Source organism: Pseudochaenichthys georgianus, chromosome 11 (genome assembly GCF_902827115.2).
Source record: "Pseudochaenichthys georgianus chromosome 11, fPseGeo1.2, whole genome shotgun sequence".
NCBI classification, from domain to species: Eukaryota; Metazoa; Chordata; class Actinopteri; order Perciformes; family Channichthyidae; genus Pseudochaenichthys; species Pseudochaenichthys georgianus.
In genome coordinates, this window is record NC_047513.1 from 15838875 (window position 1) to 15860540 (window position 21666).

General features: G+C 41.4%; 1 protein-coding gene across 1 annotated transcript in view; it reads left to right on the plus strand.

Annotated features, from left to right (window-relative positions):
• The first annotated feature begins 811 nt into the window (after positions 1-811).
• Positions 812-21666, plus strand: part of LOC117454916 (dolichyl-diphosphooligosaccharide--protein glycosyltransferase subunit STT3B-like) — a 102477-nt gene continuing 81622 nt past the window's right edge. The window contains exon 1 of the mRNA XM_034094190.1: positions 812-1333. Within this exon, the coding sequence (XP_033950081.1) occupies positions 1068-1333 (266 nt within the window). The 5' untranslated portion in view covers positions 812-1067. The remainder of the gene's footprint in view (positions 1334-21666) is intronic.

Below are 21666 nucleotides of genomic sequence, written 5' to 3' on the forward strand. Positions count from 1 at the left end.
TATATATGCAGAAAATGTAAGAGGGGATGAGGAAAATATATTCTCTTCACTGTGACTTGTAACAATGTTCTTTCTATCTACACTTTTACAGCTGTTGCACTTTTGTTTTTCTACCTTTGGGAACTGAGATAAGTCAATAACACTTCCTACCGCTGCCTTATTGTTATATGTGCAAGCCCAAAATTGATGTATACTATAAATCTAAAACTAGAGCATTTGTTTGAAATGTTAAAACAAAGTTGTATTATTCCAGTATAGGCTTTCAAGGCTTCGGGGGAAGTTGGGAAAGTACATCCTGAGTTTAAGAGAATGATGAATGCTGTGTTCTTGTCTTTGCTGGGGGACACAATAATGATGAGACACATCAATCTTTATTACCTCCCAGTCCAGAACATCCAAGGGCAACATAAATGTTGCACTCACAGAGAACATTTATCTTCACACACCTGAGTATAGCTTAAGTTCTCTTTTAGGTTTTGAACTATGTGCACGTTTTTTTTGCTTTGTTATTCTTTATGGGAATCATTCTATATGAAGCCTACTTTAATCCGAGTAATTAAGGTTTTATTTATAGCGAGCAATAGAATGACTCAATCTTCATACAGAACAGGGGATAATCCTTATTTCAATCAGTAGCACATCATTTACTATGGTAACATTGGTGGACTCATCCGTCTATCTAGTCAGAGTTGAGCTGTGATTGGCTTAAAGACGTAAACCACCGCCCCTTCGTACCTGTCGATCTGTGACAGGTCGCTGAAGCTCTCTGACGCCCCGCCCACCGCGTCCCTCCCGCCCCTTTCCACCGGCGTTCAATCGTGAAGCGAATTGACTGTTGCAGGCTCGGTATGTGGCGCATGAGTATGCGTTTCGGGATGTAACGGCTGTTTCTCGGAGTACTCTCACTGAATTAAAACATATTTATATACCAGGGTGGCTCAGAAGATAGGAAACCTAAGAAGAGCGGACACAAACTAAGGGAGTTTACGACAGCGCGGAGTGGAGGGAGACACGGGAGCGTGGCAGGAGGGACGACCTAGCAAATCCAACCGACACCGCACGCAGAAATGGCGGAGCACCACGCAGCAGGCGACGGCAAGCACAAAGCGTCCACCAATGCCGGTGGCTCGGTGCACGGGAACAGCCGACCCGGCGCCGCGGGTGGAGGAGGAGGAGGGGGGAAAGTAGGCCTTTCTGGTGGACTCACACAGCCGGCAGGGTGGCAGTCTTTACTCTCCTTTAGCATTCTCTTCCTGGCCTGCCTGGCCGGATTCAGCTCAAGACTTTTCGCGGTGATCCGGTTCGAGAGCATCATCCACGAGTTTGATCCATGGTAAGCTAGCTCACGTCTGTCAGGTTGTTCAGGTTTCCTGGTTACAATTGCTTACAGTGACAAGCTAAGACAGAGGGGGATGTGTACATCTCTGTAAAGGGGGGGTCATTCAAAATTGCATATGTTTTTCTTTTGTTGTACTGTTTAAAAGTAATCAGCGAGTGTTTTGATCACCGATTTTAACTACTGTTTAGATGCCTGTTTAGATGCCTGTGATCGTTAGCTCCTCGAGAATGGTACGACCACTTTTGTTAAACGATGCTCCCGTCAAAAACGCTGAATAATAGCTGTAGTGAGCGGTATAAGTAGACTACAACTGCAGGGACAACTTTGTTTAGGTTGTAGGGAATCATTTATAAGTAATGTATGATTTATCTGTCCTCTGCGTGATTTAATTCATTGAAAATCCTGTGTGAGTGGGGGAAGTTGAAATGATCGTTGTTCCTTAAATGAAGATTATCGCTTCAGCGGTTGTCGATATGATGGATTGACTGTTTTTCCTGCAGGAAAAAAATCCTCTCAGAGTTTAACCCAATTTGCTGAGTTAGTAGACAACATGCACACTGGATTGTAAGGTTCTCCTGCAAATTACAGCCAGTGCACATCATAACAGGGGTCTGTTTATAACCCGGAAACCAAATGATCCGGTCTGGTGTGCCTGTCATCACAATGAGGATTATTCCGCTTTGTAACTGTGTCACATGGGCTCTCAAGTGTCCGCCGTCTGGTTGCAAAGCATCCCCTCGCTGCTGTCCTATACTCTAGTGTTGTCACGATACCAACATTTTGGTTTCGATACCGATACCAAGTCAAGAATTGCGATTCCGATTCTTTTTCGATACTTTTCTTAAAAAAATGGAAATATGGAATATCGGCTTTAAAATTAGGAATAACAGATGATTTTAGCAGTCAGAACAACTAAAGCAGCAGTGTTACTAAGAACAGAAACGCCAAAGAGTCACATCTAATATAAATATATATATAAAAGCATTTATTTTAATTGTGTAGCAGTGAGTTTAACATTTTGGCAGCACTGTTGAGCATTTTGAAAATGTATTTTCATGCCTCTGTGCAAGGCTTAGTCTTTCTATCTTTATAGCCACTGGTGTAAAGTAACTAAGTTCATAAGCTCAAGTACTACTTGGGTACAATTTTGAGATACTTGTACTTTATTTAAGTATTTCAATGTTTCTTTTGCTACTTTGTACTTCTAATCCACTACAGTTCAGAGGTACATGGTGTACTTTTACTCCACTACAGTTCAGAGGTACATGGTGTACTTTTACTCCACTACAGTTCAGAGGTACATGGTGTACTTCTAATCCACTACAGTTCAGAGGTACATGGTGTACTTCAACTCCACTACATGTATTGAATCCCTTTAGTTACTTCACAGATCTGGATGAATGATGTGAAATCTAACCAAGTGTTGAATCAGACTTTAGTTCCACCTGGAGTAAATCCACCAGCTACCCTGCAGTCTACAAAGTACTTCAAACTAGCTGCACCTTTACCAGCTTTGAGAACACTTTCATGATCAATCATTATAAAACATATCATATATATTATTCTGAAATGGACCAATCTGCACCATGACTACTTTTACTGTCGCTACTTTAATACTTTTACTTGAGGAACATTTTGAATGCAGTACTTTTACTGTAACAGAGTATTCCTACACTCTGGTGCTTCTAGTACAAGACCTGAGTACTTCTACTTTTACTGTCGCTACTTTAACTATATTTTGATGAGAATACTTTTGTACTTTTATTTGAGGAACATTTTGATTTCAGGATTATTCCTACATTCTGGTACTTCTACTTTAACTCAAGTACAAGACCTGGGTACTTCTACTTTTACTCAAGTACAAGATATATACTTATACCACCTCCGTTTATAGCCTATGAAAAAAAAACTAATAGAAAACGAAGGCTAAAGCTAACGTTAGCAGATAGTGATGCTAGTTTGCTAGTTAAGTTTGCTCAACGATAATATTGCGACAGAAAAACTTTTCAGTGCACATCACGCTCTGCCGCTCCGACAGGGAGCTCTGCTCTGAACGGCCCGTTCACAGACTTCTGGCGTCTTTTTTGTTAACAAGCCGAGGCGCAGCGGCAGTTGCACTCCCACGTGCAGCCATGCTTCTCGTTTTCTCACATGCTCTGGCAGCTCGCACGTGGCCACGTGCACGAGAGAGGGGAGGTACTTAGAGCGTGCTTGAGAGGAGCGGGACTGCAGGCACGGCTGCAGTGCAGGGAGTGGAAGCAGAGCGCTGAACACACACGGCTCTTATTAAAAACGGCGCTTCTTCTTTCGTATAACGTTAGATGTCCAACTCGGTGTCGTGTAGCCATTCCCGCATCTCTGGTCCTAGGTCGAAGAGGCTGGCTTCCGAGGGTGGTCTATATAAGGGGCAGATGGTGATTATTATTATATGGAAAAATTGCGCTTTTTCACGGGAGTACTTTTCCCCGTCATTCTTAAAGTACCGATACTAATGAAACTGAGGAATCGTACCGTTTTTAACGGCAGGGTATCGCGGTACCTTTCAAGTATCGGTACACCGTGCAACACTACTATACTCTGTGGCATCCAACCAGGCGGCACGACTGATGCATTCATTTATTAATTTCCAAGGACAGGTGCTCCATCTCGCTCAGGGTGATACTTGCCACTTCAATTATGTTGATAACTTTATTGCATTTACAGCCAAGGGCCAAGGCTTCCTCTTAGGAGAGGGTCCACACGGTTCAGAGGAAATTGATCCTGATTTAAGACTGGAATTTGCACAAGGACCTGACTGTTGATGAGGGGTCCCAAGTGTCACATATTCTTGTTTGCTTACAGCTTTTCTATTACTTATTAACAACCTGGTCAGACACTATTATTTATGGTATCCTTCTTACAATCAACTCTGAATTCGTTTTGCCATCAGTTCAAACTGCAGTTCTTTGGCTAGCTAGATGTCAATGAAAAGATAGAAAAGGGGATTTTTTTTCTCTCACAAAAAACCTTTCAGCTAAGTCTACAATCTACATCTGTTGTTCTAAAAAAAAGAAGGTGTAATGTAGTTTACGTTTTAGTGTGGTTCACTTGGTTATCAGAAGGAGCATCAGATACTGAATTACATGATGGGAAATATATTTATCCCTATCTTGCAACATCCAAACCCCCTCTTTTGACCCCATGTGTAACCCTGAGCTGCTAGCTGAGAGTCCCTACGTGTATTTTACAATCATTAACACTCTCAGGAATTCTAAAGTGTTTATAGCTGTGGATAACATTAGTTTTTGCATAGATTAACACATAAACCTGACTCCAGTTGATAATGTGTTTCCCAAGAATGTTAAACATGCTGCTATTCAAAGATGTATTCTGGTACCTTTTGTTGACTCTTAAATGCAAGATTGGTCTGCATCGCTCTAAAAAGCAGGTTTTTTATGATTATGCTGCATCACATATTATAATTTCCTCACCTTTTTTGACAGTGAGAAAAGAAAAACAGATTTTGTACAACTCCAGGCACACAGGATCCTGATTGGTAGTGGCCCTCACTCCCAGACACACATGATTACGGCTGTTGTCGTCTGGATGCTCTTATTGATTTTCCTCTGCACAGAGCTTGAAATCTTCTCCAGCTAACCATTACGTTAAATAAACTAGCAATTCGAAGAATGAAAATTGGATTTCAAAGCACCAAAATGTCAAGCTTATTTTGCAATATGCAAACACAAATATGTAGGCGAGCCCCCTGATATGACTTGCCTGTTATGGGCAAAAAAGTATTTAGTCAGCCACCAATTGTGCAAGTTCTCCCACTTAAAAAGATGAGAGAGGCCTGTAATTTTCATCCTAGGTACACTTCAACTATGAGAGACAGAATGGGGGGAAAGAATCCAGGAAATCACATTGTAGGATTTTTAATGAATTAATTGATTAATTCCTCGGTAAAATAAGTATTTGGTCACCTACAAACAAACAAGATTTCTGGCTCTCACAGACCTGTAACTTATTCTTTAAGAGCCTCCTCTGTCCTCCACTCATTAACTGTATTAATGGCACTTGTTTGAACTCGTTATCAGTATAAAAGACACCTGTCCACAACCTCAAACAGTCACACTCCAAACTCCACTATGGCCAAAACCAAAGAGCTGTCAAAGGACAACAGAAACAAAATTGTAGACCTGCACCATGCTGGGAAGACAGAATCTGCAATAGGTAAGCAGCTTGGTGTGAAGAAATAAACTGTGGGAGCAATTATTAGAAAATGGAAGACATACAAGACCACTGATAATCTCCCTCGATCTGGGGCTCCACGCAAGATCTCACCCTGTGGGGTCAAAATGATCACAAGAACGGTGAGCAAAAAACCCAGAACCACACGGGGGGGACCTAGTCAATGACCTGCAGAGAGCTGGGACCAAAGTAACAAAGGCTACCATCAGTAACGCACTACGCCGCCAGGGACTCAAATCCTGCAGTGCCAGACGTGTCCCCCTGCTTAAGCCAGTACATGTCCAGGCCCGTCTGAAGTTTGCTAGAGAGCATTTAGATGATCCAGAAGAGGATTGGGAGAATGTCATATGGTCAGATGAAACCAAAATAGAACTTTTTGGTAAAAACTCAACTAGACGTGTTTGGAGGAGAAAGAATGCTGAGTTGCATCCAAAGAACACCATACCTACTGTGAAACATGGGGGTGGAAACATCATGCTTTGGGGCTGTTTTTCTGCAAAGGGACCAGGACGACTGATCCGTGTAAAGTAAAGAATGAATGGGGCCATGTATCGTGAGATTTTGAGTGACAACCTCCTTCCATCAGCAAGGGCATTGAAGATGAAACGTGGCTGGGTTTTTCAGCATGACAATGATCCCAAACACACCGCCCGGGCAACGAAGGAGTGGCTTCGTAAGAAGCATTTCAAGGTCCTGGAGTGGCCTAGCCTGTCGCCAGATCTCAACCCCATAGAAAAAAACAGGGGAATGATGAGTCAATTTTCCCCCCCATCTCAGTTATGTCAAGCAATGCAGCTTGTTCTGACAGTACGATTTGACTGCACGATTTGGACACAATGAGCGGTGGAGCACGCGCGTGAACTGCGAGCCTTGCAGCGGCAAAACTGAGGCTCCGTGGTAAACTGTAGTAACAAGAGCCGGCTCTTAGTTGAGCCAAATGATCCGGCTCACTAAAAAGAGCCGTAATTCCCATCACTAATGTAAAGAAATATTATCTATAAGGGACAGCTCAATTCAAAATTGAAGTCACGTGACACAACGTGATGTCACAACCATATGCATATGTTATAGGGGTGTTGAAAATAATCGGTTCTACGATGCATTGCGATGCGGACGTGGACGATTCGGTATCGATGCAGTGACGGAAGATAATCGGTTATAGTGTAGTAACGTTGCTTCCTGATTTTTCGGCCGCGGCTTTACTACAACTTATTTTTTTCTGTCACTTTAATATCAAATCGGTCGGTGATGCAGAGATCAGGGAACAGACGTGACAGCGGCACAGCAACACCAAACACGTAGCAGTCTGCTTTATCCACCAACACAACACCACCAGTCCAGAACCAACAGCAGAAGGACCCGCTCTGAATCACTCCGTGTCGCTGCAGCTCAGAGACACAGGGATTTATGTTTTTCATAAATAATCGCGTTACAATCATGTCAGGTTTTTGGTGGATTTAATTAAGTCTTTGATTGCAAAGTATGAATGTCCTCTAGCAATTTTCAGACGATATATATACGTGTGTAAAGTTTGTGAAGGCAGAAGGAAAAAAGCTTCCACGATCACAGTCTCCTCTCCGTTCCTCCAAACCTCGCCCCCTCCCTGAAAATAATGAGTGACAGGCTGATAGTGACCCGATAGAAACTTTATTATTCACTTAATCACTGAGATATAATGAAACTAATTTAATCTCATACATTCATGGGATTTATGTAAGACAGAGAATGTAAGTGTGCACCCACATGCAGTATTTTTGTTTGTATATGCTATTGTAAATACTCCTGTTGTCTGCTGTGTTCAGACTCAAGTCCTGTGTGTGATGCCACATTCAGGACATTCAGTGTCCTTTCTTTAACAGAAGGCCGTTGCTAGAAGCTGCAGCTAGACTGCAGAAGCATTATTTTTTAGTTTTTGAGGATGGAACAACTTCACACACAGATATAGGGAGGCTAGACCTATACAATTCATTTATTTTGGTTTATAAATTAATGTCAAGACATTTATGTTGTTGATTTCTGAAGCACTTTCTAAATAATAAAAAGAGAGTTCATATGTATTCACTGCATGTATGCATTGATGAAAAATAAGCCATGTGCAGTAATATAGAAAATTGAGGATGCAACACATTGGTATGAATCGTGATGCATCGGGATATTGAATCGAATCGTTGACAGGATAATCGTAATCGAATCATGAGACCAGTGAAGATGCACAGCCCTAATATGTTATAGGGCTGTATCCGAATATTCGTTCGTTGGAGTACTATTCGGGTTTCAATTTCGTTATACGGATATTCGTTTTTTTATTTATTGAAATCTCCAATATCAACGTAAGAGCTTGTGCCTCTTTGGGGGGTACTAACACTTAACCATAAACGTTATTGTTTACTTTCTCTGGTTGCGTTCCGATAATCCAAAAATCAGCTCCTAAATTCTAACCCTATCTCCTATTCCTTGACCTCTGAGTGAAACGTTAAGGGATAGTGGATAGGAGAATTCAAAAGGACTTAGGAGAAGAGACTGCGGTACTTTAGAGAATCCGAATGCACTTTCACTATGCGACGTGTTTATGATGCGTCAGTGGACGTCATGAATGTGCGTCTGCTGCTGTGGGGAAACTATGGAAACTACAGTTTTCTATAGCGGACTACAACATGAATGTATAATAAGAAGGAGGGACTACTGTAAACTCATCTAGAGACTCTGCACTGTGCTCTGATGCTGTTGCTTTTTGCTTTATGAACGTGGACAACAGAGAAACATATTCTTCATGACCAAAGTTGGAATTGAAATAAAAAAGGAAAGTGAAACTTATGCTCGTCACCCTCTCCCTCCCGTCCACATTAATACAAATGATCCCAATACGTATGATTGTATGAACTATGAAAATATCTTAAAATCAATACAAATGTATTTATTATAAACGTTAGTCCTTAACATCTATCACTGTGTTTATCACCATTCAAACATCTTTTAAAAGTTGAACAAACTCCACACAGCTCAGTAAAGACTGTGAAATGTTGACTTTTTTATTATTTATTATTTTATCATTTCAGTGAAAACTAACGTTCATATTTCTCTTTTTGATTATAATACTGACGAACGTTCAGAACAAAGCACTTTGGCAACTTACCACATACGTTTTAAAATGCTTAATAAGCACCGTAACGTTCATGATATAATTTCTCGGTCATAATCGGTTGTTTCCGTGAACGGCCGACTGTTGTGTCACGGCAAATGCTGCGGCTGCAATGCATTGTGGGGCAGCATTTTCTCCTCTCCTTTCGTCAAGGGAGGTCCAGTGGTTCCTAAGCTAAAGGAGGTTATAAAGGAAGTTTGAAACCTCCTTTCCTTTTCATTTGGAGAATTGGAACGGCACTTAACATGGCTGCCACTGACATACTTCCGGGTCATTTCACTTGGTTAGGAACGTTCCTAAGCTAAATGGACTATTGGAACGCAACCTCTGTCTTTATATGTACACAACAACTTCCTGTCAACTGCACTAACTCTCCATAAAATAAAAGCATGTCCATACAAAATAGAAAGGCAAGCCAAATTACACTTAAGACATATACAACTGCAACAAAAGTAACAAACACAATGCAATATCCTTTTCCATTTCAAAGAACACAAATTGGGTTGTATACATTAACAAATAACTATAAAACAACAATACTGTAGAATAACAAAAAGAATGCCGTGAATAAACCGAAATACACGTGTCGAAGCGGTTCGCTGCTGATTACTACTACAACAAAAACATGCAGAGACTTCCCATAATGGCACTAAGTGGCCATTACTATTTTAATTGGTGTATATTTGTGATTTTACGGCTTTGGCTAACCAAAGTCCGACCAGGTGCACCAGGTTTGCAGTTTTCTACAGAATCAATGATCCAAATAACTTGACCCTCAGCACTGCACTTTATCTCGTCGTCAGCTACACACTCACCAAGCATGAAGAAGATCTTATAGAGGGTTGGAGAGATAATCGAAACTCGGATAAATACAAACATGGTTAATAAATTGCTTTGGTCAAATAAGTGATTGTCTTTTTATACAATATTAGACATCCATATATGTCTTGAAGTTGTTTTGGTCAGATACAAAATATATTTTGAGTTTAAGGTAAGAGACAGATGTGATTGTAGTATTTGTGCCATGCCATCTGCTTCTGTAGCATTTCTGTGCCATCTGCGTGCAAACTCACGACGGCGGCATTACCAGGTTAATAGAAGGTTTAGCCCAAGAGCCATTGGAAAACTGCCTAATGTGCTCTGAAATTATCGAAACACATTGCTTCGTTCCTCCTTTCTCTTTGAGCTGCTCCTGCTGCTTGCATTCATGCTCCCTTTTTACCTCTCCTCCTACCTCTTGTACTCTGCAAAATATGGGTGCTGCAGTTTTAAATATTCATTATGAACTTGTACAACCCACTTTCATTGGCTCTGTCAATCCCCCGATCATCCCAGGAACCTCCATCACTTGCAGCTCCAATGGCACCACCGATGAACGTGATAACAATTTTATTTTGGTGGCAGTGTCATGAATTCATGTAGGACACAAAGAAAAACATCCAGGAATATTCAACAGCTTTTGATTGTTAATCAGAAGACAAAAGATGTGTGATTTAGTATCTGAAATATCAGTTGTTTCAAGGCTACAATCTTCCACTATCTCAAACAACATTTTAATATCAGTTAAGGCCTCAGAAAATACTTGTATGTGTTTTTGACCTCTTTTATAACAGTCTTTGCTGCTGAAAGTGCTTTGTTATGAATTCAACCCACAATGCGTGCTATCAAATTGGCTTTTTAGTACCAGCTATTATGTGTGTGTTTTCTCCCCCCCTGCTTTTGACACACACAAATGATGACATGTATCTAAAAGTAGATTGGGCCCTACCAAAGGCTGCTGCTGGCACAGCACCACCTGAGCTAGTGCAGTAGTGTGGGAAAACTGAGAATAAGTCATGATTGATCTTCCTACCAGACATTTGGCTGCAGCTGTGATCCCTGCCTAAACTCCCTTGCCGACTGTCCAACAGCTTATGAAATATTCAGTGTTCGGACAGTGTCCAGTTACCTGCAGCCGAAAAGGTTCGAGTGGGTGCCCATCCTCGGTTAATATAGAACGGTTGCCTAGAATTACATTATTTTGTTTAATAGTTTAGAGTTACCACAGCAACGTATAAGCCATTTCACAGCAGTGCCAAAGGTAATGACTATTTTGGCTCCGGTTCTTTAGTCTCCACTCGAGCCTTGCAGGTCAGGACTCCTTCCACTCAAACTATATCACAACACTTACAGGACACGGGAAAGCTAACAGCCTAACACCCTAAAATATTTGTATTCACCATCGCAGAGTGTTTTTATCTAGGCTGGGCCTCCCTGCAGACTAGTGTCCGGCATAGTAGGGGAGTCTGTGAATTGAAGGTGTGTATAAGACTGATTTCTTTAGAAGTTTAGATGCGTTGAGATGGGATGGAGCATACAGCGCTAGGAGACAGATTATTACAAAGGAAACAACCCTATGTCATACTAGATTCAGACCCCATTTACACGGGAACATTTGCGTTTACGCACCGTATGCGTTTTCAAAAAAGTCTTCCGTCCACACGCATTCGGCTCAATTAACGTGTTCGTTCACACGAAACCGCTCGACTCGCTGGAAACACTGTAGTACATATGCCGGGCGTGTAAGTGGCGCTGCTGCTGCCACAAAATGGGGTCCGTTCAAAACTGCAGATAGGGGTCCGTTTCTATCGTTTTGTTACGGCCTCGTGTAAACGAAAGGGCTATACGCAATAGGGGTGCAACAACTAATCGACTTAATCGATTAAAATCTATTACCAAATTAGTTGCCAACTAATTCAGTCGTCGATTCGTTGACGTCATCACGTGTGTTTTACGCACCGTTAAACTCCAAAGTTATTGGTCTTTTTATCGGTACTGGAGACATTTAAAAAATATATGTCATGTATTATTGCTACAAAAACATTATATCGCAGTCATAGTGTCGCCAACTCGTTTCTAATGTGCAAAAAGACAAACAAATGCGTCTATGATGTATTTTCGATCAGACGAGATCTCTCTCCCCCGTCAGGGGGCGGGGCAGTTTACACACACGCAGCTGCTAAATGCAGCAACACACGGAGGAGATGGCGGAGAGAACGCGCTCCGAGGTGTGGTTAAACTTTACCCGTCTCGATGTGGACAATGCTCGTTGCCAAAAGTGCAATAAGAGTTTAGTTTGTAAGGGCGGTAACACGAGCAATTTGTCTAAACATTTAGCAAAACTGCACCACATTCAGACGGAGGAATGCACCGGGTTCGACTGTCTTTCTAGTAGCTCTGTAGCCCCATCCACGAGTAACGTTTCCACGTCAGGTGTTATGTATGCTAGCAGCAACACACGGAGTTAACTCAATTATACAAACATGGGTTAATGATTAGAGGAAACAGAGTTATTTATTTAGTTAAAGTTTCAGCTATTCTGTTTACAGTTCTGTCATCAGATTATTTTATACGATTTGTTAAAACACTGTTTATTTTGATGTGAAATATTATTTATTTAATTTAAATAAAAAGCAATGTTAATTTTGTTCAAAATGTGTTTAGTTAATTTAATAATATATGTATTTTTGAATCAAGTATTCATCTTTATTGTCTTCATTGTTAGTTTCCACATGCCTAAAACAACCTCAAGCTAAATCTAAAAGTTGATGGCTAAATAAGAGCGTTTGAGAAATTGTGCAAGGCATAATAGTCCGAATAGTCGATTAATGGTTTCATTAATCGATAGATTAATCGATTATCAAATTAGTCGTTTGTTGCAGCCCTAATACGCAAGATAAACTATGCGGATACAACCCATATCGTCCTCGTGTAAACGGGGTCTCAGTAGTAACCCCTATTTGTTCTAAAGGGGACTGGGTTAAATGTAATTTATCTTTAAGACGATATCCAATACAGTTCTTAAGGTTTGCTAATTCACACGACTACTCAGTTGACTGTCCTCCTCAGGTCTGGCTGTGAATTATGTGTAATTTTGGGCTGTTCAGCTTTTCGCATGCTCCAGGCTGCCGTTTCAGGACATAATAAAGGGCAATATACTGTACCACATAAATGTGAAGAGCACCGGTCGATTCATTCACACTGACTGGTAACTGATGCCCTAGTTTCTATCCCACAATTTGCCTGTCAGCTAATTTGGTGAGCCCATTCTCAAAGTGCTGGCAAGATTGCCACCTAACAAGAGGTGCTTGTCAGCAGCCCGGAGGGCATGAGAGTCACAGGCGCCTTGATGGAGGATAATGACACTGAGAGGTAGGCCAATATGTTTGCGTGATGAATTGCCTCTGCTGAGCATTCACTGCAATATTTGCGCTTGTGTGCTCACCCGCACATTATAAGCTTCACAGGTGTTCGGAGCCAGTGTAAGTGTTTGTTTAATATAACACTTAATTACATGGGGTGGGAGAGGTCCAGCGTAGCCTGCTGTTTGCACAAGCTACAGGACATTGTAGCGTTGGCTATTTTTCATTTCAAATGACCTTGAGGTGGTCCTTTGCCCCACCCTTAGCTCAACCACAGGCCTTTTGCTAGTTTTGGCAGCCATTGCTAATAAGATTTTAAGAGCATTGTCCTCTGATGGTGTTCAGGATTGTGTTCCAACTCTTTATTTGTTATTGGAGGCTAAATAATCTTATTGTGTACTACTATACTACTTTGAAACATGGCAGCAGTGCAACACAAGCCACCGATTACACCCAACCCTGCTTCTTACATCTCTGCGTTTAGCATGTAGACGGCAGTGCTTCCTGAACTCTACATTCCCTAAACAGCAGGCTTCCACAGTTAATTAGATTACTCTTTAACGCTGTTTCCACATTATTGAAATTTGGATGCCAACAGAGCAGATCACACTGAGAAGAGCACTGATGTGGATGAAAAAGTTAATGAAACTGACTAAAAAGAAATGTTGCTTTTGCCGTAGTAATAAGGAAGATAAAGCAGGTGTATTAAAAGATCTCAAGTTCTACACATTTCTACATTTTGACAAGCGCTCTCAACAAAATTCAGATACATACTCAAATTGTAAAAAACCAAAACAGACATTTGAGTATAAAAACTCATATTTCATTGTAATGAGGAAAACATTTATCACCACTGCACTAGGGTTGCCAGAAACTGACCATGATCAAAATCGATTATTCGGCAGCCCTGGCGAATAATAATCGATTATTCGAAAACCTACCAGTTTCCCCCACTGTCTCTGCCACCTCCCTCCATGCCTGGTTCCTCCGGTTTGTATCCCGGTAGGTGAAGAGGGTCTGGTCATACAAAACCGGGTGATTTGCTACGGCGATAGTTAGTTTCTCCTCCGACTTTTTTTGAAATATAGAAATGAACGGCGGGATATCTCTCCCAGCTTAGACGCGGTTTGATTGGCTACGGCTTCAGCTGTCAGATTTTGGGAAACGGGATTTGATTGGCTGGCGCTGGCTACTCCGGCGTCAGAAGTTGAACATTGTTCAACTTCTGTCGCCTGAGACGGACCGCTCTGCTACCCACAATTCAGTTCGGCGAAAAAGCGCGGCTACGTGACGTCACCCCATTGAAAGTGAATGGGCAGATTGGAGCTTTCGACGCTGTCGACGCTGTAGTGTAGACGGGCCGTAACAGGATCTAGTGATATCCAACAGAGCTTCATTTAGCATGAAAGAAGTATTGCACTGTGTGTATATATACACACACAGTGCAATAAGCTTCTTAGTACAATAATAAGCTACAGGGACGTTAATCTAACGTCGGTAATATTAACTTTATTTAATACAACATTTACGGTACAAGATTTAATCATACAGCCCATGTAGTATAATAATTTACAAATGATGAATTACAGCAAACATGTGCAATATATCCATTATCACAGCTCCGTGGGATGGCAGTAAGGCGATATGGGTCCGTTCTTATTGTGCATCCATGGGTAAAGATAAACGCATGTAGTGCTGAACACGTAACATGAACGTGCCGGGCGGTGCGGTCCCGTGGGTCATTTTTACAACTTGAAGAACGAATGTTTTTAATAAGGGCAAAACAAGTGTTCATACTGGGTTGTTTATTTAGTTTAAAAAAAATTATCCAACGAGTTACAGACCACTCTTTCCCAATGTAAGTCAATGGGAAAAAGTGTTTCTGGGCCCAGCAACCTAAAGGAAGTGTAGTACCGCCGTTTGGCCACACCTAATACACTCATCAGACTCCGGCGTACTTCCTGGGGGCTTGGTTTTGACACTGGAGTTTTCTTCAGATTGTTCAGCTTTGAAAATGCTATACTTCAAAGGTAGGAAAAATGCTGACAAAGGAAAAATAAGACTGAAATAAATTGACTATGCAAGTTGTTTTATGTTGAATTTCAAGGTGTGCTTTAGAAGGTAAACACTGACATTGTGGTATCACAGCCTGTATTGTTGCTCTTTTTTATAAAAGTGTTAAATGAAATAGCATTCTGTCTTTATACTGTATCCTCCACTGGAACTGATATTGGAGTGAGTCCAGGAACAAACCTCGATAGCAGAACTAAGGTTATCCCTCGTGATCTCATCTACAGAAAATGCTTCAGGAAACAGCGGACAAACTTCACTCAAACATCTGTGTGGAGATGTGCGGTTGATGCTGCTTTTGTCAAGCTGTTAGTTCTGTGTTGTCATGGGCGCTTTGATGTGATTGTTGTTCCATGACCAACCCGGCCCGCAGAACCCATCCGACTGGGGGTAAACCGAAGGAGCGACGCGTCCTCTTGACAAATGCAATCTCTGTAATTGACGACACTCCCTTTGAATGCGAGTGTGTTTTCCTAAAGCGAATGTTCAGTGCATCAGAAGTAGAAATGTGTGACCAGTCGGCTGTCAGTCATTATGCTTTGAGTTTCATCCAAAGACAGCTTTACACTCTTCCGCCTCTTTGAAACGGACTAGTAATATTGGCCCACGTTTACAGGATCTTTAGAAAAATGCTTTGTGAAGATATCCTTGCATGTTTTCACCCAGAATGTCGAGCTCTGTAAAAGAACAAACATTAAAAGACTGGCATGTGTAAATGATGCATGTGCACAGTGGAGTCAGTAGGGCTTTTCCTGAGGGGAAACATGTGAAACCCAATATGTACTTGTTATGAGAGTCTTGGTCTGTGCTTACTGAAGAGTATTGTTAGTCAGAATTGTCGAATATTGGATCTCTCTCTGGATGGCCGTGAGGCAGAGGGAACAGAGGGGATCTGTGCTTATCATACATCCCCTTCTCTTACTGACAGGAGTCAGCGTATAGCTCTGTGGGCGAGCGCACCTGCATACAGAGGAGAAGAAGGAGAGAGAAACTGTGGTCGGATGGTAGGAGGCGGAGAGGAAGAGAAGAAATTACTGCCTGCCAGGCATCCAATCTGAGGGAGGTTTTAGTGGTGGAGCCAAAGAGATTTCATTGTTCCAAGAACTGCCTCATCAGTTTGTTTGGGTGTGCATGTTTACGTGTAATGTTGGTGCTTAATGTTTTTTTATGCAGGAAGGATAGGGTTGATTTGTGTTTTTGTCTGCCTTTCGGCCTCAGGTTAAATTGAATGTCTTCTGTAGCTAATAGTCTACTTACAACAGAGCCCATTTAATAAGATATGCTGCTCAAAGCATCTCTAAAGCATTACTGAATAATTCAACTGGCTCAACGCAGCTTATTCTTGAGTAATTTCCCCCCTTTATATTAATCCCTTCCTCCAACATTTAGCAGGAACTCCCTAGGAATCCAATGTTTAGCGTGCACAGCTAACCCAGGTAGATAGCTAAGAGCTGGACTAATCGGATGATTCCTAAAGCGGGAGTTATTATGAAAGTGAGGCAGTTGTAGCCACTCTGAGCTGTTTTGTGAAGTTACCACTGCATGGTTCAGTTCTGTCTGTACATGGTGTCCCCTGGGATTACATGGATTTAATAGGGTGCTCTGGTTCCCTCTCCTCCTACACCAATAGAGAAGTATTACAAATGAGAGAAACCATGCTATGGCCCTTAACAAAAATATCTCATAGCTTTTACAAAATTAAGACAAACCAGATGCAGAGGATGACTCTAATTGAAACTATGTAACTTGGACTCATTTTCTAAGGGTAGTTGATATGTCTTGGGCTGCAACTAATGAAGCTTTTCATTATTGATTTATCTGCCGTATGTTTGTTTGATTAATCGTTATATATGCCAGAAAATGGTCCATAACAATTTCCAAGAAGCCAGGTGACTTATAAGAAGTTCTATTTTGTTTGACCAACCCAAGAGCCAAATATATCAAGTTTACCAAAAAGGCCAGCAAATATTTACATTTTAAAAACTCCAACCAGTAAATCTGAATTAAAATAGAACCTGTTAGGCCCCAAGCCTGTTTTTCAGGTCTCAGGCTCGAAAATGACATTCCCAGCACAAATGACCATATCTTCCCTTCTAAAAGGGTTAAATTAATAATCTTTTTTCTCAAAGTAATGATAAACCTGTGAGTTGGATGTAGAAAAGTCAGAATCAATATAGATGTTTTTTATTTTAAGGAAAATTCAGATTGAACATGGTAAAAAACTGTAAATTATAGTGTCCGTCCAAAAAATATGTTGTACTTATAGTGAAAACTAACCTTGGATGATGGGTTAGTAGACTAAAAGCTTTAGGAATCCAAAGTACAACATATAATAACTACCCTGTATCAAGATTGATGCAAAACAAGTGATATTTGACCTTTTTAAAGACAGATTTAGCAAAAAAAACCCTCTTCTGGGGCCATTTGGATGGATTTTCCATATCTCTGGCCCCCCTTGTTCGATTTTGACATGTGACATCTCTTTCTGACCGTTAGAGCCAATAGAATCCAAGGGAAATTGTCCCGCACACACTCATGTTAAAAAAGAATGGTGGTCTCTGCGCATGCTAGCTTGCAGGAGAGGGGAGAAATATCGCTGCTCTGATATCAAGCAACGGAAAAGCTGTTTTATTGCTTATGGATTATCAGAACATTTCAAAGGGGACGCAGTTACATTGGATTAACCTATGGATTAACTACACCATCGTTTTTTATCGTTTTAATGCCATTGAAGACCAGTTTAGATCAGACAAAGACGAAGGTAAGCCATGTTAGCGTTGTGGGCTACCTAGCGCCACTTGTTTTGATGTACGTTTTTGTTGATAACGTCGCAAGTTTGTATCTTTCAGTGTTGAGGTGGGCACCGTTAGATTCTGTGTCTCCTTGCGATCATAAACGATGTGTTGGATGTGCACCTAGGATAAGTAATAAGGGAGCTAGGAGTGATTATCGGTGCAGTAATAGGTTAGCATTTTTCGCTCGGGTCATTTAGATGCTTCTTATGAGACTTGTTTTGGTAAAAATGGTTTGTATCGTCAGTTAGCTGAGATTATTCCCGTTAATCTGGTATAACACATTAATAGGTTGTTAAATATTAAGATCCCCTGAGACACAGTGTCCTGAAAAAAAAACTAAAGTACCCGCCGGCGGGGACTTTCGGGCTTAACATGTTAAAATAGTTAATATCTTTAAGCCCACATAGAGTTACAAGTAGCTTGCAACGAGAGGGCCATGTTCAATTTATTACTGGATCAGTGCGCTCCATGAGATACTGACTGGCTGTCAGGAGAGGGAGAGAGGGGGGGAGAGAGAGAGGGAGAGAGGAAAAGAGAGCGCTTCCGCTCATTTCTCCCGTGTTATTATTATCCAAAGTGAATGTTAACTTGAATAATGTACATCATTTGAATGTAATAATTAAGTTGATTGTTGTTTGTGGAAGCTCCGTGAATGAGCCCCATTAACTGAGTTTAAACATCACTTTAAATGGAAGATTTAAAGTGATGTTTAAATCTTCCATTTAGGCCCCGCCCACTCGATCGGATCGGCGATCGGTATAGGCCGATACTGATTCCAGCGATTGGCGAACGGCCCCGAAATTGGCGATCGGAGCATCCCTATTTGAAACCTTCCTCTGCCCTTGCACGTCTGCCAAAGGGACATCTGGGCTCTCGTTCCTGGTGCAGATGTGTCCTTTGTTCAGCTGTTAGTGTTCATTCTCACTGGTCCATTGAGAGGGGATGACTTTATTGTCACTGCAGAGCCACTGGCAAGCCCATCTGGTGTGACATTACGGAGCATTATGTTCCGAAGCCACAGCTTTGTTATAGGTTATCAGTAAAGCTGACTTCCAGGCAAGGACACAACTGCCCAGGGTGATGCTCTTTTGTTGCAGAGCGCAGAATAATGGAGGTGTAGTTGAATGGAGGAATGGGTGGGTTGACGAGGCCTCAGGGCAGGGGGAAAGAAATGAAAGATTGGCAAAATGGAGTGGTGTCGAGCAGGACTGAGTGGCAGCTGGAATAGGTTGTCAATCTGTGAGCGGCCGAGAAAGACGAGCCCATCATGCAGCTTTTATATCATTGTTCTTATCAAGACTGGTAGGTAGACTGGAGAGCAGCTGTGGAGCAAGGGGTCTAGGTTGGACCTGTTCAGAGGAGGGAAATGGCCCTCAGACTAAGATTACGGTGGACAGCAATGACTTGCTATCCTCCCCACTATAGTTGGTCTTCAAGCCACGATGAATCTTACAAGCAATAACCAATTAAATTATTTCACAACAGATAATTACAAACTCAACATTTTAAACTTTTTTATTATTGGCACATATAAACTGCATTTCATCGTCCTAGTATACAGATGTTACCTATGTTACGGTTGACTTCTAAAAACAGGTGACAGTTTTGGATCTCTGCTTTTCAAAGGTGACATTCCTGCTGGTTAGGAAAAGGAAGGGATATTGAGATTAAAATTAATCATCTGCAACAATTTAATCATGAAAGTTAAAAGCCCCTAAAAATCCATTATAACAGTTTTATATTCAATGTGAGTGTTAACCCCTGCAAGGATAGACCTGGAGGTGTTTGCTAAAGCTGTAGTTGAAGAAGTTCAGCCAGAACTTTCTGAAAAATACATTGAGACATAGTATTACTGCGAACTACAATGTCATAACCACTTATATGTGGAGAGGTATTGTTGCTCTCCTATTTTGACATTGGATTTGCTTATATATTTATTCATGAGGAAGTACCGCACAGATATCCTTGGGGTTCCTTTTTATTTCACCTGAATCCTCCAGGTTGGTGTCTTTATTCAAACAGCTGCCTCCCACCATCATCTCAATGCCGGTCAGAGTTGCAGAAGGCCCAATGTAATGTGATCGCTTGCTGAGCACATGGAAACTGTAGGCATTGTTGGCATGCAGCTAACCTGCTGCTATAAAAAGTCCAAGGAGTGCTTTGAGAATAGCATGACTCAAGCAACCAACACAGCAGGCATCAGTGCACTTACAGGCCGGCAGATCAACTGTTTATTTCTGCCTTAAGACATCTCTGGGAAGAAAAACAAGCTTTAATCTTTCAAATTCTAATAAATGATTATAGGAATTGCTGCATTTCCTTGTTAAAAGCGAGATGAAACGCCCCCCATGAAATAATTGTTGCCCATATGGCTTAAAATCTCACAAATGCAACAAGATGATGTCAGTATTAAATGTTTTCTAATTCCACTTGTAGTCTCATCTTGCAGCATTTCAGCCTGCAGAGACTCAACTCTGTCTACTTGCTTTGCTTTTTATGAGGCCTCCTCCTGATCTAACAGATATTCTGAAAGAAAGACATATTTACCCCCCCACCCCCTCATCCAACTCTTCAATTGAATGTGTCCTTGAGACATGTAGCACCACAGGAGTAAAATGGTGTTTCTTTCCAAATGCTTATCATTGTCCCGAGTGCCTTCTTCATTTCCCGACCCTGATGGACTGACCCAATTGATTTATAGGCTGAAGTTGCCCTCACATTGCACCTGCGAGTAAGTTTAGGACTGCACGTTGGGGGCAAGTGCTTATACCCTATGCATATTTGAGCCCCTTCACATATTGCAACGATTGGAGGCAAGTAACTGCCTCACCATGTAAAAGCCCCATCTGTCCTTTGCCTTCTGCCGGTATCCTGGTCATTTGCTGCGATTCTTTGAAGCTCCTGGTTCCATTGTTCAACATTTTGTCAAACTGTTTTTGCTTGGTGGGGGAGATGTAAAACAAGCATTTTTCGACTCGGTTGTTATTGAGTCACAGTGGCAGTGTGGCAGTCTAAATGCAATACTTTTCTCCGCATTGAGCCACCATACAGATGTCATGGTGATGCCAACATTTCCCTTGTATCTTTCTCTTATTTTGTGTGGGGAAATGCACTGTCTGTGTAGGTTGTATACACTCTGAACAGACTTGGACAGCACACAAGCATACTGCTTTGTTTTTGATACATGATTCATGCATGGGCAAACATTTTGAGCCACATGTGAATAGTCTGAACAGATATGGGCAAATGACAAAGTGTACGTCAAGGATTATGCTCTCTTCCACTGGCTATGAATTTTGCTGTTATACTCATTTGTCAACCGAAAAATTGGTTGACTCCCAAAAATACTAACTATAAAAGGGAGTCTGATGTTAAAAGCTCTTCAATTATTTCTGCAAAAACATGATTAGTGGCTATTTTTTAGTATGGAGCCATATAAAGTAAGATAAGAGGTCAGTGAGAGGAATCCAAAAAGCTGCATAAGGAATAGAAAAGAGGCATATCTCTTTACATAATTGTGCTGATGTTTTATATGGCCTAGTTTGACCACCCTAGATAGCTAAGCTATCACTGCCTCCTTTTAAAACGCAATGTACCAATAGTCTTAAAGTCAGTTTAAGAATCACTTTCATGAAAAGCTTTTTGGTCACATCCACCTTGGGTGCAACATTTGAGTGGTTTTCCCCTACTATCCCATTCTACCGAGGCAGTGCTTGAGTGAAAACCAATATCTGCTACTTTGTTGAAGGGCTTCCTGTAGCATGAAATATGAGATGATGGATGCTTTTTTGAGGGTACTCTTTTAGAGTGCATGTCTTGTAAAGCACCCCCCTGCTTTCCTCCGTGTCATTCAAAATATAGCTTTAGGTATTTATCCGGATTGGTTTTTACCTTTTTAACTAAACTATATAG